The following is a 24803-nucleotide window of genomic DNA, read 5'->3' as shown; positions in this document are numbered from 1 at the left end:
AACAGTATGGAGGTTCCTCAAAAAGTTGAAAATACAGCTATCCTATGACCCAGCAATCGCACTACTGGATATTTATCCCAAAGAAACAAATGTGATCCAAAAGAGCATGTGTACCCCAATGTTTATAGCAGCAATGTCCACAGCAGCCAAACTATGGACAGCCAAACTATAGCTAAACTACAGCTGTTTATCAGCAGATGAATGGATAAAGGAGATATTATATATATACACATAATGGAATACTATGCAGCCATCAAAAACATGAAATCTTGGGGTGCTTGGGTGGCTCAGTTGTTAAGCAGCTGCCCTAGGCTCAGGTCATGATCCCAGAGTTCTGGGATTCGATCCCCATGTCAGGCTCCCTGCTTGGCGGGAAGCCTGCTTCTCCCTCTGCCATTCCCCCTGCTTGTGTGCTCAGTCTCTCTCTTGCTGTCTCTCTCTTTGTCAAATAAATAAATAAGATCTTAAACAAAAAAGAAATCTTGTCATTTGCAATGACATGGATGGAACTAGAGAGTAGTATGCTAAGCAGAGTAAGTCAATCAGAGAAAGACAATTACCATATGATCTCACTGATATGAGGAATTTGAGAAACAAGACAAGATCATAGGGGAAGGGAGGAAAAAATGGAAAAGATAAAACCAGAGAGGGAGATAAACCATAAGAGACTGTTAATCTCAGGAAACAAACTGAGGGTTGCTGAAGTGAAGAGGGATGGGAGGGGTGGGGTGGCTGGTTGATGGACACTGGGAGGGTTTATGCTCAGGTGAGCGTTGTGAATCATGTAAAACTTATGAGTCACAGACCTGTACCCCTGTAACAAATAATACATTATATGTTAATTTAAAAAAACAAGATAAGAAATTAAAAAAACAGAATGGTTAAAAAATCAATAATTTAACAAAAGTATCTAAAGCCTAATTGCATTTGCAAAATCTCTCACAGAATTCTAGCAAGTTTTTGTAAAACAGAGTTTCAAAAAAAACCTTTGGTTTTTTTCACAGAACTGAACAAAAAAAATTCCTCTACACTATAAAAAAAAATTAATAACTTAGATCTCAGGTCATGATCTCAGGGTCCCAATAACTAAATAATTCATTAACAATTCTGGAATGCTCACTGAGGTATCTACGCCACAGGAAATTCAGATCTACAAATAAATCAGGACTTCATGGCAAACCAGTCCCTAAGCACCGTGGCTTGGTCTCCTTAATCCATTTTTCAAGATGGCTAAAATAAAAACGAAAACAATTCTTTACATTTAGATCAAGTAAATCATTATAGTCTCTGTGTCATATCCAACAGATATGAACCATACAACTTAAAAATACTGTCAAGTTCACGGTGATTAAAAACTACTCTTTAATGCTTAGTTTACCAACTCTTTCAAGACCCCTTTTCTTGAGAAATGAGAAACTGGAGAACAGAGCACAACCCTATAGATACTGCCCCTCATCTACTTTTATATTTAATCATTTAATAAATAATGAGCTATGTAAAAATGTATATGAAAACTTGGCATGTTTTCTAAATATCATTATGCTTTTACCAGTAGGTGGTGAAGTCAATTTGTGGTTATCTAGAAGTATCATTCTAAAATATACAATAGAACACTCCAGAAACTGAGCTCCAAAACTTCATTTAATAATAAAGCTCAAGAAAGTATGTCCGAGTGCAAGCTATGTTGTCTTCAAATTCAAAAGATATAGAATACACTTCACAATTTCTGAACAAAAAGTACTACTTTTCCATTATTGTTTCCTTACAGCTACAAACACAGCCAAAAACAGAACCTTCATTTAATTGTATAAGACATAACTACTTTAGATCTGGATTAACATTCTAATTTTGTATTAATTTTATAATAACCTAGAAACTAGATACATTTAGAATAGCCAATTCTAGGTGTTATAATGAGTTTCTCAATACTACATGGATTTAGAGTATTAGGTTAACATGGTGTTTTATCAATAAACGAGATACAACAAACATAGCTGTTTCATGACTCTCACTGCTCTCCTCTTTTCCTACTTGAGGGGCACCTGGGTGGCTCGGTAAATTAAGCTCTGCCTTTGGCTCAGGTCATAATCCCAGGGTCTCAGGGTCCAGCCCCACGTCAGACTTCCTGCGAAAAGTGTGCTTCTCCCTCTCTCTTGGTCCCTCCCCCAACACACACTCTCTCTGTTCCCTCTTTCTCAAAATAAATAAATAAATAAAATCTTAAAAAAAAAAAAAGTTTTATCCTTCACAAAACCTTCTCTCATTGCTCACCTCATTCTACTTCAGACTTTCAATAACTTTCTCCTCTGAAATTCCACTATATCTTAATACTTCTATTATAGTGGTTACCACATACTATTTCAGTTATGTTTTTCTCCCTATTAGACCAGAACATTATCTCTCTGCACCACTACCTTCTAATACAGAAACTTAAAGAAACAGACACCTAGTAATTGTTGAATGGACAAACTAATGCATGAACAGACCTTAGCTACTTCATTAAAGAGGAAAGTAGGTGTCACATAGGTAGACTAAGATTTAGACTCTTACCTGTCTGGAGTTGGTCAAATACAATTTTGCTCCCAGATTTAAAATCTGAAGTTTTACCAGATCATCTTCACTAGTGAAGCTTTTAGCCATCTTCCTCAAAACATCAGGGGCAATTTTAGGAACTCGTTCACAGTTTTCTCCAATTAGCCAAAGAATACTTGCTCTAGCCACAGGTACCTAACATGAGAAGCAGATTATATAGTTACAAATAAGATAATCACACTCACTCCTTGACAATAACATAGAAAAGGCTCTAAATATAATAAAGGTTTTATATCCACTCATGTAATATGTATACCCAGGAAGTGTATTTTAGTTATGGGTTTTCCTTAGTTATCAAGGAACTGATCATCCAAATTGATTTCAGAGATAATGCCTTAGAAAACATTCACAGAGAAAAAACCATTTGTCTAGAATCTTGATTCCATCATAGATGTGCAAGTTCATGCACATTTGTTTATGCATTACTGGTGCTGTTTTTGTCCTATAATAGCAGAGGTAAGTACAGTTGATCCTTGAACAATACAGGTTTGAACTATAGTGAGTCTTTACTAACGATTTTTTTCAATAAATACAGCATAATACTGTAAATGTATATTCTCTTCTTTATGATTTTCATAATATTTCTATTTTCTGGCTTATTTTAAGAACTCAAGTTTGTAATACATGCAACATACAAAGCATGTGTTAATCAACTGTTTACGTTATTGGTAAGGCTTCTAGTCCACAATAGGCTATCAACACTTAAGTTTTTGGGGAGTCAAAGTTAAACCTGGATATTTCATTGTAGGAAGGAGGGTGTTAAAGCTGAAAATATTCAGTATACAGCAATTTTAGAAAAGGTTTGCTGACTTCTGCTCAAGGGCACTGGTTAATAAACCTCAATGCCCATAAAAAATCATCCAGAATTCTTACTAAAACTACAGGGTGTTGGTATCAGGTCCAGGCAAGTAGCTCTGTTATGGGGCCCAGGAATTTACATTTTATGAAGCATCACAGATGATTTCTAAGATGGGAGGCCTGCAAACCATGTTTTGAGAATCCACTGGATAACAGAAAGAAAGAAATAGATTCATTAAAGACCATGATTTCAAATTAAAACTCTTACTATTCCTCTATATATTTGCATCTACAGTACTGGGGATATATAAAACTGACAAAATCATCAAAGTATATTTATAAAATCATGAATCCTGGTCTATTATTTGGTCATCAACAAAAGAAACAGGGATAAGATAAATCTGCCCGATACTATATTTTGGCATTTTATTTTTTAATAAAGTACATTTCAATATAATTTGTTTTTTTTAATTGCTTTGCTACAAATTGGAAACCATCCATCAGCACCATTAAGACCAACATTTTAGAGTATGCAAATTAGTTTTATTACTATTTGTTTATTTGTATCCTTTCTTACTCCAAAAGAGATTTGAAGGGGTATGTAAATTAGTTTTTGTGAACATTTTCACCTACTATAGAAAATCTGCTTTTCATAATAAATGAAAAAGCCAATGACTATCATTAAGAGGTAGCATCACAAGAAGAGATAATAGTCTTTTTATGAAATCCTTTCCAATTCCTCAAATAAAGTCCTAATATTTTCACTACTGTTTCACAGGTGTACAGGGCATAAGTGCTGAAGAAGAAAGGGAGAGTAGGGACCTCTGCACAACTAAAATTTTATTTTTATTTTTATTTTATTTATTTATTTATTTTTAATTTGACAGAGATCACAGGTAGGCAGAAAGGCAAGCAGAGAGAGAGGAAGGAAAGCAGGCTCCTTGCTGATCAGAGAGCCCGATGCGGGGCTTGATCCCAGGACCCTGGGATCATGACCTAAGCTGAAAGCAGAGGCTTTAACCCCACTGAGCCACCCAGGCGCCCCTGCACAACTGAAATTTTATTGCAATATCCACCACCTCAAATTCTTTCAAAACACTCATTTTATGAAATAGTATAAAATTACTAAGACATTCCTTTTTTTCTTTTTTTAAGATTTTATTTATTTGACAGACAGAGATCACAAGTAGGCAAAGAAGCAGGCAGAGAGAGGAGGAAGCAGGCTCCCTGTTGACTCAATCCCAGGACCCTGGGATCATGACCTGAGCGGAAGGCAGAGGCTTTAACCCACTGAGCCACCCAGGTGCCCCTACTAAGACATTCCTAACTTGGGTGTTTCACCAGAAGCAAAATGAGGTCATCAGAAAGATTTAAAACCAAAGTATATATTTTCACATACTATGACAATAGCATTATCTATAAATTAATATTAGAATGAGCTTAGTAACAGAGAAGAAATCACAATATTCATGTAATAAGTTTAGTAAGTATAAATAATACATATAATAATAAATGCTATTATAAATCTATTCATGAAGTATGATAAAACTGAAATCCTTACTGTATACTGACTGTGGAAAGAGGTTATTTCTAATGTTCCAAAGGCTACATTGCATTAAAACCTTAATCCCAATCTATTATTTTTAATTGGGCTAAAAAATAGTAATTGAGTGGTACATTAAATTTTCTAGTATGAAGCAATTCAAGTTGCCTGACTCCATGAAAGGTACCTCTAAATAAAAATATATGTACAGGGGCACCTGGGGTGGCTCAGTGGGTTAAGCCTCTGCCTTCAGTTCGGGTCATGGTCTCAGGGTCCTCAGATTGAGCCCCACATCGGGCTCTCTGCTCAGCGGGGAGCCTGCTTCCTCCCTCTCACTCTGCCTGCCTCTCTGCCTACTTGTGATCTCTCTCTGTCAAATAAATAAATAAAATATTTTTTAAAAAAGAATATATGTACAACTTCAGATTTTGGTTATGCTAGATTTACTTTTCTTAAATATTTTATTATATACTACTGGTATAAAAATTAGAATTCTAGGACATTCTAACCTACAGTCACACTTTAAGTAATTTTCTTCTGGTAACACAGTTATAATTCTTTTTTGCAATTAAGAAGACAATTTCAAAAAGTTTTAAGAGATTGTTTATATTCCTACTTATTAATAGACTAAGATTAAAATAATATTTAAACACTCTAAACATTCATAATGCATACATTTAAAACACAATTCTTTGGGAAAAATGAAAATCAATAAATTGTAATGCTCACAATGAAGAATCTCAAGACAGTGGTGGTAGAGGGCAGGGTAATATTCAGAGGTTCTAGAACTGAGGTAATTAAACTTCCAAGTAAGCATATTAAAAACTTCAGAAAACTTCTCCACAACAGGAAATAATACCACTATATAATATATTTATACCAAATTCTTGATGACAGCAATTTATTAAAAAGCTTAGGAAATTGACAAGCCCAGTGTTTCTGTATGTTTGGCTGCAACCAGAATCCTAAGATTTTCAAATCCCAGCCCTACCTTTCTCTCCCAATTAAGTTACAGGACTCCCATTTGTAAACCACTGATAATATGATTCATAGCATCACCACTCTCAAAGATTTAAAATCAAAAAATTAGTCACTTTTTGTTCTCCATGGTCTTTTCAATCACAGAATGAACAGGACCACTGAACTAAAACCAAACTAATAACACACATATACAAATTAATAATATACATATGCATAAGACATAATACTTTTATTATGAACTTCTGCTTTTCAATTATTTTCAAAGACAAGCTGGATTGTAAATGACTTTGATTCTTTATTCTAAATGCCCTGATCAAGTGGTTCTAAGTGCACTTTTTAAACCTTCTACAAGAAAGCAGTTTCCACTGTCATTTTAACCCATTAACTTGCCTATAAAAAATATGATTCCTAGCTGATCAGAGCAGTTATAGAAAGAGTTTACAGATCACCCTGTAAGTAGTTTAATGTAAAAGTTATTATATTTCAACACTAGCCACTGCACAATGCAGTAGTATAAAATAGATCCTGCAACATCAATTTTATTTATTTAAATTTGTCAAAGGGAAAATCAGTAAACATCTAAACAAACTGCATAAAACTAACAAATCAGATCCAATATTCTGTATCTGGACTCAATATGCATTAACACTATAACATGAATTAAGTTGGGGCAAAAGGGCAAGGCTAGTTACCTTGTGAAATGGCAGGCATTCAGGGAGGCACCAGGGCAAGAACTACATAAAGTGCTATTTCAATACTACTCAGTAGTCTTCACAAAATAACATCTTTTAATTACTCTCTTATGATATTAAGTCCTTATGTGTCCCATAAAACATTGTATGAAACTCTGATGTAGCATGCATTTTATTCTGGAAAAACTGCTCTACAAGCAGTCTTTACTAGACATGAAGCGCAGTCCAAAGGATAAATATCCACAATCAAAACATGTAAGTTGGCTGTATTACCTACACAGATATAACTTATTCAGTCTGAATTTAAAAAGTAGAATCTAAATTTTAGTTCTCATATTTTCAACTATGTCACTTAATAAATAGTAACTTAATAAATAACAAATGGAATCAAAATCTCAAAACAACAAAATCTAAATTCCTTTTTTAAAAAAATCACATTGTTAACATCTACTGAGTTCTTACCATGCAACTGGCACTGTTTTAAGACTTTACTTGTTTTCTCAGTCTATTATATAACACAAAAAACCTGAGAAAGTAGGCTCGACCATCATTCCCACTTGATATATGACAAAACTGGGGCACAAAGAGGTTAAGAAACATGTTCAGCATCTTACAGCTTGTCAGTGGTGGAAGTAAGACTGGAAGTCCAAGTCTGAATCCAGAGTTCACCATGGCTACTGGACAGAGACAAAATGAGTATTTTATACTAGGAAAAATACCAGCCAGCAAGGCAGGAAGACCGGTTCTGGTCCTGGATCAATCATGTAAATCATGGAGACAAATAACTTGACATCAGTAGGCCTCATTTACTCATTAATCAAATGAAGGATTACTCCTTTGGCCCAGTTCTTCTGCTATGGTGTATAATGGCTCCTTTATGGCCTTGTCTGAAGCTTTTCCAAGAGCTGGCTTTTCAGGAGAGCTCTAGGCCATTCTCTTGACAATTCCTGCATGTATGCATGTGGGGCATTTCCCCCACCTCCTTAGATCTTTTGTTCTATGGATAAGATGGCCAGAATGGAAAGAGATCTGGCTATCATTTTTGTTACCCCTCCTGGAGGGTAGATGAGCCCAGGATTCTATCCTGATAAAGTGGCTTAAGCATTGAGAGAAAACAGGCTCAAAGTGTCTTCTTGTCCTTTGACATTGTCCAGATTGGCTCTTTCTAACCAGTACTGGTTTAAGATATTACCCCTGGAAGTAGGGTGAAATATACATAAATTCAGGAAAAAAGGTCTCCTTTGAGGCTCTCAGATTTACCTTTCCATTTCAGAATCAATCACTTACCCACATTTAAGAGTCGTAAAGTGCTTGGTCAGAATAATAAAGCCCTGTTTCCTTTTCCACATATCTGTTACTCTTTAAATAAACAGCTCTCTTGAATACCTGGAGGAAAAAGATTCTAGGGATTCAGTCACTCCCCATTCCTGACTTTGAAGTTGCTGTCAGTTATACCCCTCACCACCTTCTTCTGGCATAACTTCTACCACCAATCCCTAATCATTTTTAGGATTCTGCATTACAAACTATCTTCCTTGTTCCACTTTCAAACGCTTCAACTTCTTCAGATACATTAAGTAAACAGTAACAACTCATCACCTTTTAATTCTCTAAAATTTCACAATTTTGCTATAGAACTGTATATAGTTTTCTTTTAATTATTTGAATCTCCCTTTGAATCACATGCCCAATTTGTTCACTTTTGCTTTCTCTCTTTGCCTTATCAAAATCAGGAGGGGTAGGGCACCTATGTCTGGGAGGCTCTGTCAGTTAAAGGTCCCAATCTTGATTTTGGCTCAGGTCATGATCTCAGAGTTGTGGGATCCAGCCCCATGGTGGGCCCCACACTCAGCAATGAGTCTACTTCTCTCTCTCATCCTCTCCCTCTGCCCCTCCCCCCACTTGCATGCTCATGCACTCTCTCTCAAATAAATAAATAAATCTTTTAAAAAAGAATCAGGAGGGGTTATCTACTTTATTGGCTTCCCAAAGAAGATTTAAGATGCATTTATCAATTTCAATGATCTCTTTTTGGTGTCCTATTTTACAAAATCAACTTTGATCCCTTTTAGACTTTCATGTTTTATTTCACTGTTGTTTTCCAAATTTCTTTTTTTTTTTAAGATTTTTAAAAAATTTATTTATTTGACAGAGATCACAAGTAAGCAGAGAGGCAGGCAGAGAGAGGGGGGGAAGCAGGCTCCCCTCTGAGCAGAGAGCCCGATGTGGGGCTCGATCCCTGGACCCTCAGATCATGACCTGAGCAGAAGGCAGAGCCTTAATCCACTAAGCCACCCAGGTGCCCCTCTTTTTCAAATTTCTTAAGACAAACACCAAATCCTTTTATTTCTGGTCTCTTTACGTTAAAAATGGTAGCACTGACCACTTTAGCCATACCCCACACATTTAAAACAAAGTGTTTTCTTTTCCTGTATTTTATATAAAGCTTGTATTTTTTTCTTTTAAACCTTCTTTCACCTAGAAGTATATTTCTTACTTCAAAATTTTTCTGGTACCCTTTCAGATTAATTCTAATTTTACTGCTTAAAACATAAAATCTTTAAGTTTTCTTTATGTCCAAGTACATTCTTGATTTTTTGTAAACTGTTTCATGAATACACCCATAAAAGTGGGTATTATCTGTTCAAGAAATATAAAATTTTACCTACAGGACTGAATCAAATATGTATTCTATTTTTTAATTACTCTTTATCTTTATGTGCATATCTTACTCAACATCTGGATATATCAAAATATGAGAGAAGCATATTAAAGTCATCCACAAATTTCTCCTTGCATTTTTTTCTTTCCCTCCCCCCCCTTTTTTTTTTAGATTTTATTTATCCATTTATTGGAGAGAGAGAGAGAGCGCGCGCACAAGCAGAGGGAGAGGGAGAGGCAGGCTCCCCACTGAGCTGGGAGCCTGATGTGGGGCTTGATCCCAGGACCCTGGGATCATGACCTGAACCGATGGCAGATGCTTAACAGACTGAGCCACCCAGGCGCCCCTCTCCTTGCATTTCTAATGGATATTTCCATTATCTATTTATTTGGTTGCCATATTTTTGTGTGCATATAGGTTTATGCCTCTCAGTTTCTTTGTAAATTGTCTTTTTTCATTGTATAATGTTCTTTTTTATCTTCCTGCCTTTTTAAAAAAAGGTTTTGTTTATTTATTTTGAGAGAGAGAGAGAGAAACAGAGAGAGCAAGCACCAGCAGGGGGAGGGGCAAGCAGACTCCTTGATGAACAGAGAGCCCAATGCAGGGTTTGATCCCAGGACTTCAGGATCATGACCTGAGCAGAAGGCAGACACCTGACTGAGCCACTAGGCATCCTTCCTTCTGCTTTTAATTAATTTTAAAATCTCACTTTCTTGTTCATCTTCACTTAATATCTCATTTCTTATCTTCTTTTTTCAATCTTTATCACTTTGATTAAGGTGTTATAATTATAAATGGCTAGCTTTTGTTTTTCACTCCAATTTGAAAGTCAGTCTTTTAATGAGAGAATTAAGTCCCTTCATATGTAGGGTAGGATATACTTGGATTTTTACCCTTCCACCTTACTTTATTATTTTTAAAAATTTATTATTTATTTTACAATTGTTTCCTTTTTTCCCCTTTGAATTTGAAATTCCTATCATACTTCCATATTCCACTAACCATATCTTCTGACAAAAACAAAAACAAAAAACAGGCTTCTGAGTTCATTCTGAGTTAATTTTTGTGAGTGGAGTGAGACAGTTTTCCAGTTTCATTGTGCTCCATGTGTTGCTCTAATTCTCCCAGCACCATTTGTTGAAGAGACTATCCTTTTCCCATTGGGTATTCATGAATATTAGTTTGTTGACCATAAATGCCAGGGTTTAATTCTAGGCTCTATATTCTGTTGCATTGGTTTTTATGCCTATTTTTGTGCGAGTACCCTATTACTTTTATTACTATAGCTTTGTAGTACGGTTAGAATCAGGGAGTGCAATACCTCAAGAATTGTTATTTCTTTTTCTCGGGATTTTTTGCCTATTTGGTGTCTTTTGCAGTTCCACACAAGTTTTAGGATTGCTTCTTCTATTTCTGTGAAAAATGTGTTTTGTGTTTTGATGGGGATTACATTAAATGGCTTTAAGTAGAATGGCCATTTTAACAATATTAATCCTTCTCTTCCATCAATGTGGGTTGTCTTTACTTATACAGATCTTCCTTTTTTTTTTTAAGATTTTATTTATTTATTTGACAGAGATTTATCTGCCAGAGACAGGCAGATCCCAGAACTCTGGGATCATGACATGAGCAGAAGGCAGAGGCTTAACCCACTAAGCCACCCAAGCACACCAGATCTTTCACTTTCTTATTGAAAATTTATTCCTACTCATTTTATTGTTTTGATTCTATTGTGAAGGGGATGGTTTTATTTTTCAGATGCTTCATTTCCTGTAAAGGAATGTAACTGATGTCTCTATGTTATTTTGTACCCTGCCTTGTAACTGAAATCACTGATTAATTCCAACAGTATTTTGACTAACTCTGGGGATTTGCTATCTATAGGATTGTATCCTATATCATATTCTTGCATTCCTCCTGATCTCAGGGAAAACGTTTTCTATTTTTTCCCAATGAGTATAATGTTAGCTGTAGGTATGTCATATTCAGCCTTTACTATATTGAGATACATTCCTTCTACAACCAATCCATTAAGGATTTTTATCATGAAAGGATGTTATATTTTGTCAAATGCTTTTTCCTGACTCTATTCAGATAATCATGTGATTTTTGTCTTTCAGCTTATTAAAGTGATGTATTGAATTTATTGACTTGTATAAAGTGAACCATCTTTGCATGCTAAGGATAAATCAGATTTGGTCACAGCGTATAATCCTATTAAAGTGTTCCTGAATTCAGTTTGCTATTATTTTGCTGAAATTTTTTCCATCTTTATTCATTAGGGATACCAGTCTACAGCTTTCTTCTCCTGTGGTATCGTATTTGCAGAATGGGTCTGGAAGTGTTCCCTCCTGCTCATTATTTTGGAAGAGTTTGAGGATTAGTGTTAATTCTTTCTTTAAATGTTTGGTAGAATTCTACTCTTGGTAGGTTGTGTGTTTCTAAAAATGGTACCCATTTCTTCTAGATTATGTAATTTGTTGGCATATAATTGTTTATAGTGGTCTGATAATTCTATATATTTCTGCAGTATCAGTTTTAATGTTTCCTCTTTCATTTCTAATTTTATCTATTTATTTTTTCTTTCCCTTAGTCTAGCTACAGGTTTGTCAGTTTTCCTTATCTTTTCAAAGAACCAGCTCTTAGTTTTATTGATCCTTTCTGTTATTTTTCTGGTCTCTATTTCATTTATTTCTACTGTGATACTTCTTATTTTTCTTCTTCTGCTGGCTCTGGGTTTTAATTAAATGTAGTTCGTTGAGATATAAAGTTAGGTTGTTTTTTGAGATATTTCTAATTTCTTAATATGTGTGTTCATTGCTATAAATTTTTCTCTCAAAACTGCTTTTGCTGGATACCATAATATTTGATATGTTGTGTTTTCATTTTCACTTATTTCAAGATAATTTTTTTTTCTTTTAATTTCCTCTTTGACTCAGTGGTTGTTTAGGAGAGTGCTGTTTAGCTTCCACATACTTGTATACCTTTTTGCCTTCCTCTTATTGTTGATTTCCAGCTTCATACAATTATTGTCAGAAAAGAAAGTTGGTATGGTTTTAAGCTTCCTAAATTTGCTAATATCAAATCTACTCTCTTAATCCCTATATCTCTCATACACAGTTTCTGAGAGGTCCTGGCTTTGATAATTAGAAACAATAATGAGAGTAGATATAAAGACAAAGAACACTCTGGTGAGAGATTTGGTGGGAGCTCAGATGCTAACAGACTCCTGTGAGTGTTATTCTTAGCTTTAAGATACACATATAACTGCCCTACGAGCTTTACTAAGACCTTGAGGGAAAGAAAATTTTGCTACCAGAGATATTAAATATTGATCCTGATGCAGCTTCCAAACTCTGCCTTAAACCACACAAATACAATCCCTCTGAAGAGACTCAGTATACATTACCCCATCTTCAAAGATGAAAATAATGTATTTCCCCCTAAACTACAACCCTATCACTTATAGAACATTAGTTTTAAACTTTAAACAACAATGAAAAAAAAAAAACTTTAATTGAAGGGACAGACATAGTGAAGGGCAAACACAATGGAAAAGAGTTTGAAGAAAAACCAGAAAGAAGCCATGGAGAATGTTTCAAAAGGGAAGAAGCAGTATGTGAAGTCAAATGCTAACAAAAGATCATGAAAGACACTGACAGCAAATTATCCACTGGGTTTAATAAGAAGATAGTCAATGACACTGGAAAAGTCAGTGTTAGTGGAGTCAGGGGAGTCAAAATCAGACTGAGACAGACTGAGGAGCTCTGAAAAGAGGAAATAAAATTAGAAAAAGGGAATGAAATAGGACCTAAATAATAGATAGGAGACACTTATATAATACCACTATGTGCCAGGAAATATTCTTAAGAGCATGACACATATTAACTAATTTAATATGTACAAAATATCAGGTTTTGTTTTCATTTACTACGACCATTTTAAGATTGGAAAAGTATGGAGATGTTAATATAAAAGCACAGAGTGAATAAGCAGTGGAACAAAGTTAATATTTATTTTTTAATTTTATTTTTTAAACACAATTTCAGATTTATAGAAAAGCTGGAAGAATAAAAACAACCTCTGAATACCCTTCACCCAGATTCCTCAAATGTCATCACTTTACTATACTTGCTTTAGTTTTCTATATATACACAGATATTTTGTTTCCTAAATTGAAAGAAGTTGTAGATTTATCCTTAAACATCAAAATACATCATTGCAAACTTTGTAATTAAAGGAATGCTCTTACATTGCTATAGTAAAATGATTTAAAAATTAGAAATTGAAATACTGAACCAATACCACTACCTAATCTACAGATTTATTGAGATTTGACCGATTGTCCCTACCAAATCTTCCCAAATCCTTCACAGAAAAAGAAAATAAAAAAGTATGTGTTGCATACTTTTAAACTCTCTCAATGGGAAAAAGTTCCTGAGTTTTTCTTAACATTTCATGACATAGGCATTTTTAAGGAGTGTAGCCAGTTATTTTGTAGCATACTCCCATTTGGGTTTGTTTCTTCTTCCTCTTTTTTTTTTTTTTTAATTTTATCTTATTTTTTCAATGTTCCAGCATTCATTGTTTATGCATCACACCCAGTGCTCCATGCAATACGTGCCCTCCATAATACCCACTACCAGGCTCATCCAAACCCCCACCTTCCCTAGCAAAACCCTCAGTTTGTTTCTCAGAGTCCACTGTCTCATGTTTCTTCTTGATTATATTCAAGTCATTCACTTTTGCAAGAATTCAACAGACCTGATGTTAAGTTCTGTCCACTATATCATATCGGGTGGTGTTTAATTACATTGCTGGCAATGTAAACCATGTTCATTTGGTTCAGGTAACACCTGCAAGGTTTCTCCATTGTAAAAGTTAATAGTCTTTAATTTATGTTTTGTAATTAAGTATCGTATGAGAATATACTTCGCAACTATACAAATATCCTCTAACTACCTGAACTTTTACCCCCTACTTTTTACCATTTGTTAATGAGTCTTACCTCAGTCTATTATTATTGTGATGGCTTGCAAATGGTGATAGTCTAATTTCATCATTCCTCCTACATTTATTTGCTTTGTACTGTAAGAAAGAGCTTTCCCTTCTCCCTTAATCAATCATTCATTCATTCATTCATTCATCCCAGTGTGGTCTCAACAGAGTCTTACCCTATTCAATAGGCCATAATCCTTTTACTATAATTTATTTTGCTTTCCAAACTGGCCACGGGGAGCCCCTTCAAGCTGGCTTTTCTGTCTTTCTGACACATCTCTACCATTCTGTGAGCATTTCCTTGCTTTTTTTGCCCAACAAGATGTTCCCAGATCATCTTATTCTTTCCTTGCCCTTGTTCTAAAATCAGCCATTTCTCTAAGCAGCCCTGTCCGTCAAAAGGTGAATGAAATTTTAAAACGGAGGTCTACCAAAAAGGAATGCAGTACTACATTCCAGAACATGCACAAACTTTGAAAACATACTAAGTTAAAGAAGCTAAACACAAAAGGCCATTTGACATATGATTCCATTTATATCAAATGTCCAAAATAAGCAAATCCATAGAGACAAAGTGGATTTGTTAGCTGACAAGGGCTGGACTAAAGGGAGAATCAGTTTTACTGGAATGATGAAAACATACTGGAATTACATAGTAGTGATGGTTGCACAACCTTACGAATACACCAAAAACTGCTATATTATATGAGTGTATATTATGGTATAAAATTTTATCTCAGTTTAAAAAAAAAAAAAACCAAGATCTAGGCACTAGGTGTGCTCATTTGTATTGAGGCATTATTGCATGCAGGCCCTCTCAAAAAAATAGATAATTGTATACCCAATACACACATTCATATGCATATACATAAATGTGTGAACACACACATTTACACACTCACATGCATCTACAATTTATAAAGTCATGAAGTTTACAATGAAATCTCCACTTCCAATCTAACAATGCAGCATTTATTGCATCTTTCCCCTTTTCCAGATTTGTAATTCCCTTCCACAACAGTGTAAAATCTCAGAACCAGGATTTGAATCCAGATAGTTAAGCTCTCTTAGCCAACGCATCTTAAGATGTCCATTATCTTAACAACACTATAATTAATTGACTAAAACCTAGTTAAATTCAGAAAGATCACTTAATTGGTACTCACAGTTATACTGTCCAAGAGTTTAGCCATATGTTTAATAATTTCACCATGTTGTGCAGGTTGCATTTGCAGTAATTTCTTAATAACAACTACACTTTCAGCAACAACTATTTCTGAAAAAGAGAGATTATTCACATTAAATATGTATAATACAATTCAAATGCAATATTCCTGGTAAAATATGAATTTAAGTTAGCAAAATATTCTACATGTCTCAAATGACTAGGTGTAATCTATAACCACGAGTAAATTTCCAAACTTTGGGGGTGAATACTATCTTAAGCAGAGGAGTATACTTTTAATTTCTAACTTCTGTTGTTGCCTCCGAACTTCTGATATCCCCTTCCAATACCCGCCTCTTTGAATGAGAAAAGCAACGCGAGATTAGATTTTGCTGCTCACCATAATATTCAAGTGTCTTTAGCTTTTAACTATAACTTTCAAATACTTGATTTCTACCATAAGATGGTAATCAAATAGCCACCATGTAAGTTATTTGGTTCCTATCAACTACATAATGGGAATCAAACACCTACAATCTAAATAACTTTTTTTCCAATTCTAAAGAAAACAGCTAACTAAAACCAAAAAAATTCCTTAAGGGATATGTCCAGAAAAGTAAGTATTGAAGATCATTAATGGTAAGAAGGGTGTTACTATAGAAATAGCACTGACTTCAGAGCCAGAAAGGGTGGGCTTATGTGCTGGATTGTTTCCATTTGTCCAGTGACTCCACTCTCTCTGCCTTTCCTGACCCACTCTTTGTCCTTAGAGGTTGACCTCTGCAGATTGCATCAACTAGACTCCCTTGTCCCTGGCTTCCAGCTATGTTTAGCTGATAGGACATACTAGCAGGAGATCAAGGGGGCAGAAGAAGAGAATTTTTGCTATCATGGACCTCTACTACCAGGTTTCCCTGGCAATGTGTACATTCTTCTACTGATAGTTTCAGTGCTTATGAATGGTTCTCGCCTGCTGAACTGCTCACACTCCTTACACCCCTTTCCTTCAGCTCTAGATATGATAAAGGGGCTTCCCATGGTCAGTAACCTGTTAGCCTCTGGACGTTATATCATACCTTCTTGGTTTCTCTTAATCCTGCCCACATCCTAAAAATAGTTCCTTCAGGGGCACCTGGGTGGCTCAGTGGATTAAGCCTCTACCTTTGGCTCAGGTCATGATCTCAGAGTCCCGGGATCGAGCCCCGAATCAGGCTCTCTGCTCAGCGGGGAGTCTGATTCCCCACCCCCCTGCCTGCCTATCTGCCTACTCGCTGTCAAATAAAATCTTTGAAATAAATAAATAAATAAATAAATAGTTCCTTCCTTAAAATAGTTCCTTCCTTAAATTCTCTTCAATCATACCTTTTAAGTATGCCATCTGTTTCTTGCCAGAGCAAGAAATATATTTCTTATTATATATAATATATAACATTAACTCATATAATAAAACTAATATATATATTAATAAATCTATAACTAATAATATTATTATAATCAACTAATATAATAATTGGTCCTGGGAGTGACTCCAAGGAAGCAGTTCCTGAAACTGGGATTCTGAGATTGAGTTATCACACTGAAGTGGCTAATTACTAGTCCAGAGTTACATTTTTGGTGGTACCAGCAGATAACTGTAATCCAATTAGATTACAATTTAGAGAACTTATGGAATGATTCTTATATAAACAAATACTAATGCTACTGAAGCCAAATAAATAAGTCTACAATGCCTTAGGTTTTATTTATTTGTTTGACAGAGACAGAGCAAAAGAGGGAACACAAGCAGGGGGAGTGGGAGAACGAGAAGCAGGCTTTCTGCCAAGCAGGGAGCCCAATTTGGGGCTTGAACCCAGGAACTGGGGATCATGACCCCAGCTGAAGGCAGACAGATGCTCAATGATGAAGCCACCCAGGGGCCCCTAAAATGTATTTTCTTACCTGGCTCTAAGAATACAAGTAAAATTTTTATCATTTTAATCATTATTAAACATACTTATTTCAAATTACATAGCCCTTTCTCCAACAGAATGATAAATTGATGGTTATACAATGCTTTAGTTTACGATATGAGAAAATGTTTCTTTCTCTTCTATAGTAATATATGGTAGGTACCTTATTTTCATTATTTTAAAGATGAAGAAAGACAAATGCCCTAGAACTATATGACTTTATCCAGAATTCAGAAGGTACCATTTCATCTCTAAATTCTAAGTTAAGAGGTGCAGCTACTATACAAAGACCACCACTTTGAGCTTTGATGAAAACAAATGTTAAGATCCTGACTTTGTCAAACTTATACTCTAGGTAAGAAAAATTAAAAGTAATTACTATGCAAAGTAAAATATGGTAAATGTGGCTTTAAGAATCCACAGTATAGGGCGCCTGGGTGGCTCAGTCGGTTAGGCCGCTGCCTTAGGCTCAGGTCATGATCTCAGGGTCCTGGGATTGAGTCCCGCATTGGGCTCTCTGCTCAGCGGGGAGCCTGCTTCCTCCTCTCTCTCTCTGCCTGCCTCTCTGCCTACTTGTAATCTCTCTCTGTTCAAATAAATAAATAAATCTTTTAAAAAAAAATCCACAGTATAAAATTTTTTTATTTTTAAAATGTACTATTACAAAACTAGACAAAGAAAAATATTGTATAATTTTAATTATACACATGGAGAGGCAGGATTGGCTATAGCTGAAAAATATATTTGGTATCATTTATCCTTTGATGCTGTATTACTTTCCTATTGTTGTTATAAATTACCACAAACTTAGTGGCTTAACACAATACAAATTCGGTGTCTTACAGTTCTAGAGTTAGAAGTTAACAGTTTAGACCTTAAGGGGCTAAAAGCAAGATGTCAATAGGATACCTCTCTATGGAGGTTCTAGGAGAAAATCTATTCTTTGCCTTTTCTAACTTCTGCAGGTTGTTCACATTCCTTGACTCAAGGTCCTGATCTAGCAATGGCATCGCTTCAATCTCTACTTCTGACATCTGACTTTCTTGACCTCCCTCCTTTTCTTAAAAGGACCCTTCTGATCTCCATCTCAAGAATCTTAATCACATCTGCAAAATCCCTTTTGCCATGGATTCCCTTCTGCCCACAGATTCTGGGCATAATAACCTGGACATCTTCAGTAGAGGTCTTTATTCACCCACCCCATGTGCCCTCTCACCCCTTCATGTAATTCCACCCTACTTTTCTTTTACTCTATCTCCTGTTTTTCAAAGACCACAGGACTGCAGTGCTGTTCTACCATAAGCACAAAATGATCCTGTGTTCTGGACCTTTCCTAGCTTCCTCTTTGTTCTTAATAAGACTTAAGGGTCCTTACTGTAAAAAATAGAGCTTCCTGTTTTGTTTTGTTTTTTAATTTAACTTCACTTTGGTAAGAACACTTAAAATGAGATCTACCCTCTCACAAAACTTTATCTGCATTATTGTTGATTATAGGTATAATGTTGTACAGCAAATCTCTAGAGCTTATTCAGCTTACTTAACAGAAACATTATGTTTGCTGTTTAGTAATTCCCTATTTCCCTTTCCCCCCACCCCTGGTTACTATCATTCCACCCTCTGATTCTATGAATTTGACTATTTTAGATTTCACACAAGTGGAATCATAAAGTATTTGGCTTTTCATGGCAGGTTTATTTCACTTAGCCTATGCCTTCAAGGTTACTACAGTGTACTATTGCCATCATTTTGCAAATGAAGAATCTGAAGCACAGGGAGATCGAGTAATTTATTCAAGATAACATTAACATTCAAACATAGGTAGTCTAGTTCTACATGCAAGCAGACAGTCCCCAACAGAGTAAGTGGTCAATACACAGAAAAACTGTAACATACTTATTTTATATTACTGTCTCCCTTCGTTAGACTGTTAACTCTGTAAAGGCAGGAACCTTTTATAGGCTGAATGAATATCTTAGTCACCTATTTAACACTTACTAAATACCCCAACTATATTCAAGTTCTCAATAAACATTTACCAAATTATATAAAACTCAATGAAATAAAAAATAGTCCTCTGTCTCAATCCTTCTAGTTTACAGTAGATGGTAAATTTATTCAGCCAAATGAAATGCAGATTTCTCATAAAGATCCTTGAGAAATTTGTTGTATTAATCTCAGATAGTGATACTGAATTGTTTTAGGCAAGCTTCAAGTCTGCCTTGAAAAGTCCTCTCCATGTCAAGAAGGGAGAAGTCAGAAACATTAAAAAATAAAAACAAAACATGGGGCACCTGGGTGGCTCAGTGGGTTAAAGCCTCTGCCTTCAGCTCAGGTCATGGTCTCAGGGTCCTGGGATAGAGCCCCACATGGAGCTCTCCGCTCAGTGGGGAGCCTGCTTCCTTCTCTCTCCCTGCCCGCCTCTCTGACTACTTGTAATCTCTATCAAATAAATAAATAAAATCTTTAAAACAAAACAAAAAAAACCTACAAGTCTAAAAACAGTGTGTTAAATATATGTAAAAAAACAAAACAAAACAAAACAATGGAGCCTAAAGGCTGCCCCTAAGGGTTTAAGATACATTATCTGAACAGATGAGCAGATATTTGTATTAATATAAAATCAAGAGTCACAGATCTTAGAGCTTCAAAAGATCCTAGAGATTTTAAAGAAACTGAGGCCTCATTCTAGATACCTATTCCTAAGAGCAGATTTTTTTAATAGAAGAAAGGAGTTCTGTTGTCAGGATTGGCCATTTTTTTTTTTTTAAAGATTTTATTTATTCATTTGACACAGAGAGATCACAAGTAGGCAGAGAGGCAGGCAGAGAGAGAGAGAGGAGGAAGCAGGCTCCCCGCGGAGCAGAGAACCCGATGCGGGACTCGATCCCAGGACCCTGAGATCATGACCTGAGCCGAAGGCAGCGGCTTAACCCACTGAGCCACCCAGGCGCCCTGGCCATTTTTAAGTTAAAAATATTATTACTTTCCTTAATGCTACTGATTTTAATATAAATATTCTCCTTATTTGTTTTACTAATTTTAATGAGGTTTCCAAATGACAAAAGTATACTCATATGAAAAAGAATTAAAGAATCAGAAAGTATAGGCTAATGATGATTATACAACCAAAATCTGAACAATTAACGTTTCTAAATATTAAACTACAGAGAAAAAAGCCATTGTTATAATGATGGTTTTGATTTATCAAAAACAAAAGCCTAAACATCAAAATATCAGAGTTTAAATAAGTAAATTCTCCTACTTTTAAGAGTGAATGTAGATTATTTTAATCTCCCATCACATAATTACAAAACAATCTATTCTTTCCTTCAAAGTGCTACTGGGGTAGAATATTTGTCTTTTAAATGAAAGTCAATAAAAGGTATTTTTCAAGAAATTGATATATTACAAAACTGAAGTAGAGATGATTGCTTTAAAATCTACAACAATTTCACATGAGAAAAAAAAGGTCAAAAACGAAAATTCAGAAACCTTGAATATATTTTGTATTTAAAAGAACTAATGAGTGTTCTAATTTATAGTACTTTTTGTATACTAAATTTTAAAAGAAAAATTACCCTGGTAAATCTTGGTTCATAATCTTTAATGTTCTGGAAATATTTTACCAAGAAACGTATCATAAATAATAGAATAGAAGGTCATTATTAAGATACAGGTAATAAAACATGTTTTTCAACTCATATTTTGAAGTACAACACAAAAATAGAGACAAAAAGAATGAAAAGTAGAAACAAGTAAAATGAATGACATTTAGCATCCTAATCTCCTCTAGTTACTTTCTATAGTCAATTAAATTACTTTCCTTGAAAATTTTTGTTGCCACTTAGTTTTAATATTACATGTAGAAAAATGTTCTATCCATCATATTATCTTGAATTTACAGGATTAAAGTTTATAATTTTATGTTCCCAATAAAAAACACTCTAAATTGGGCTAAATTTTGTTTCAGTTTTTTCATTAGAAGTAGTGATCACAATAGTATAATTTTCTAAAGAGATTTACATGTGGGATTTGATAATTAGGGATAAAAGAGTTACTTAGTGAAAATACAAATAATAACATAAATAAAATTTAAATATAATTAATTTTCTTACATTTCAACTTATGCTTCCTATGTCCTATATGCCTATGTTTAAATATGACATATTTATACTTAGAAGTCCACAAATCATTTCACTGATTTTACACAGAAAATTGAACTTTTCCTAAAAAGAATCTGTTTTAGTCAAATATACAATTATAATAAAAATCCTCTACATAAATTATTATAAAGGTGAAAGGGAATAATACTGATCTTTCTCCAAATGGCTTTATTTATTCTAAAGTCATACCACAGAAATAACAGACATTTTACCACAGAACAGTATGAAATCTAGATTATGCATTTTACTGGTTATCACCTATCAAGTTTTACAAAATGTTTACATGTTGTTTGGCTTAAAAACACAAAGCTGTTGCAAAATGATGACTTTAAATTGAATTTAATATTGAATATAAAATTATTAGCTGAATTTCTGAAAAGAAAAAAAAAAACTCTGAAGGTACACAATAAACATACTTTTTTGATCTAGCCACTTCTCCACGTTATAGTCATTTGCCTGCTTTTAGCACCCTCTGCAGGTGAACCAATATTATACATGACTTACGTGTCATAACTAAGCCGTAAAATATAACCTTTGTGGAAAAGGCATAATGAAGGTGATTAAACTGTGAAGAAAAAAAATAAACAAACTACAGTTTCTTAGTTCTATTTAGGAAAAAAAAATACTGTTTGCAACTTTATTATCTAATTTACTAAAACACTACAAAGGTGTGTGTGTGTCTTCCTATTTCGAGGATAAATTGCTACTCTCATCATGATCATGCTACTGACATACAGGAAACACTAAAATGAAATGTTAAAAAATGTTAGAATTTGAAGATAATGCCAAGAGTACTCAAACAATAAATTACTTGAAAATAAAATTATCAACTTACCATCTCTGTTAGACAACAGACATACCAGGCCATTGAGGCATGTATCAGTGACTTCTGAGATGTTGGTTGCACATCTGCCTATGGTTTGAATAGTGGCTGCTGCAAACTGTTTATCCTGGCTTTTCACATAGGTCTAAAAAATAGCATTTCAATTAGTTTATACTTTGGTACCATCAAGTGAACAAAAAGATATACTGAACTTTGTCAAAAATACAAATTTTAGAATCTATAATATTCTCATTTATATGTACAACAGGGCCAACTGATGACTTAGCTTAATTTAATTTTGTTTTTTTACTTAAAGAATGTGCCTACAGAAGAAGCACATTTTCAAGCCAGGTTCATTCACCTGTGGCCACAGAGGCTTGTGACTCCAAAACAGATAGTGGGGTGCAGTCACCCAAAGACAGTAATTAGTTTAAGTGCAAGGTTGAAAGAGATGATGAGAACTCTCTCTTTGGAGGTTTCAGTTCATTTAACCAGCAGCATCTGTGAATCTATGAAAAAAAGGGTTGCTTTTTCAGAGACACTGAATCTAAAGTTAGGAGAAGAGGAGGAAAAGGACAAATACACTAATGACAAACATTTTCAAAATGTTATCTGAATGGTAGTAAAACTATAATAGCTACAATGAGCAGTATTGCAATAAAGATTTTAAAAATACTCAGTCTGTAATAGAATTCCCTACTTTTGAAATAGATTTTCTTTAAAAGAATGTTTTAAAAACATACTGCAAACTATGTATTTATATAAACTTAAAAAGAAACCACTGATTTAACAATAGCAAGTTAAAAGAGCTTTATAAAATTTAATATAGCCCTAAAGAATTTCACTTTGATTATAAGTTTCCTAATTTAAAAACTCAGCTTTCCTTATTTACAGAAATAAATATGCTTTAAAATATGCATACTTACATTTCTATATTATAGTGTATGTAAACAAAATTTTAAATTCTATTTTCAACTGAATTTTTAAAAATGTATTTATTTTTGAGTAAGCTTTACTCCCAATGTGGGGCTTGAACTCATGACCCTGAAATCAAGTGTCACATGCTCTACTGACTGAGGCAACCAGACATCCCTCAACTGACATTTTTAAAAAAAGATTCCCAACTTCAAATGAGATGTACATAATGTAGAATTAACACTATGGTTATTTAACATACCAAAAAGGATGTACATTTAAATGGTGTCAAAAGGACAAATAAAAAAAAATCTAAGAATATCTTAAAGCCATACAGATTTTGCGAGAACAGCACAAAGAACAAGATTAAATACTGAAGAAATAAATTACACAAATTCTCTTACTTCCATGTAGGAAAGATCAATTGTATTTTAACAGGTTCCCAGTTGATGACCTAATTTCCTCAATTACAAAAAATATCTTTAAAAAATTCTCTATTTTGGGGCACCTGGCTGGCTCAGTGGGTTGAAGCCTCTGCCTTCGACTCAGGTCATGATCCCAGGGGCCTGGGATTGAGCCCCACATTGGGCTCTGTGCTCAGCAGGGAGCCTGCTTTCTCCTCTCTCTCTCTCTCTGCCTGCCTCTCTGCCTACTTGTGATCTCTGTCAAGTGAATGAATGAGATCTTTGAAAAAAAAAAGGAAAAAAAATTCTCTATTTTACTCAAAAAGTAACATAACCTATAACCCACATAAATGAGGTACAAATATTGACAGTGATAAAAGTAGATACATAAAATGTGTATCAGAAAGTCTAACTAAACAATGGCCTTATTAAAAATGCTGATCTTAATTGAAATGGCCAGATTACCAATATTTTGAGATAGGTTCAATGTGTCACCTCTGTATAACTAAACACTGCCATAAAACTGCCTGAGATTCACTGCCTACATCCCCAGTAAACTTGACTTAAGCAGGAAGCTGATAGCAAAAGGACAGCCCAACTGATTACCTACAATAAGAAAAAGGACAAACAAAAACACTGAGACAAAAATTAAAAACTTAAAAAAATATATATAAAAGCAAATTTATAAAAATGAAGTAAAAAATCAAATCTAACCAATGTTCTATAGCTATGGATTACTGGATAAAAACTTGAGATACTATATTTTCTGGCATGCATAAATATGACTAGATATCCAAAACATCCTAATTTTTAAAAATTATTTATTTATTTTGGGAGGGCGGGGCAGAGAGAGAACAGAGAGAATCTCAAGCAGGTTCTACACCCAGTGTGGAGCCCAAAATGGGGGCTCCACGTCACAAGCCTGAAATCATAACCTTAGCCAAAATCAGGAGTTGGATGCTTAACCAACTTAGCCAGCCAGGCACCCCAAAACATCCTAATTTTACAAGAAATTCTTCTAGAAAAATAAATACCATGGAAGTACAGCAATCCAGTTATAAAATTATAACCTATGGAGATGCTGTAATATTCTACTACTCTTGTTAAAAGTATAAGAT

General features: G+C 34.5%; 1 protein-coding gene across 6 annotated transcripts in view; it reads right to left on the bottom strand.

Annotated features, from left to right (window-relative positions):
• The window catches only part of AP3B1 (adaptor related protein complex 3 subunit beta 1), a 348922-nt gene that overhangs the window by 124911 nt on the left and 199208 nt on the right, over positions 1-24803 (bottom strand). For all 6 annotated transcript variants that reach the window (XR_004283661.1, XM_032334867.1, XM_032334869.1 and 3 more), the window contains 3 exons: positions 22379-22511; positions 15433-15542; positions 2551-2727 (listed from right to left, as the gene is read on the bottom strand). Coding sequence is in view for 5 of the 6 variants with exons in the window: in XM_032334867.1 (XP_032190758.1) it covers positions 2551-2727; positions 15433-15542; positions 22379-22511 (420 nt within the window). In the remaining variant the exon portion in view is untranslated. The remainder of the gene's footprint in view (positions 1-2550; positions 2728-15432; positions 15543-22378; positions 22512-24803) is intronic.

The sequence above is a fragment of the Mustela erminea genome, chromosome 3, assembly GCF_009829155.1.
Source record: "Mustela erminea isolate mMusErm1 chromosome 3, mMusErm1.Pri, whole genome shotgun sequence".
NCBI lineage: Eukaryota > Metazoa > Chordata > Mammalia > Carnivora > Mustelidae > Mustela > Mustela erminea.
Note: the sequence above shows the minus strand (reverse complement) of the source record. Positions and strands in the feature narration are given on the sequence as shown.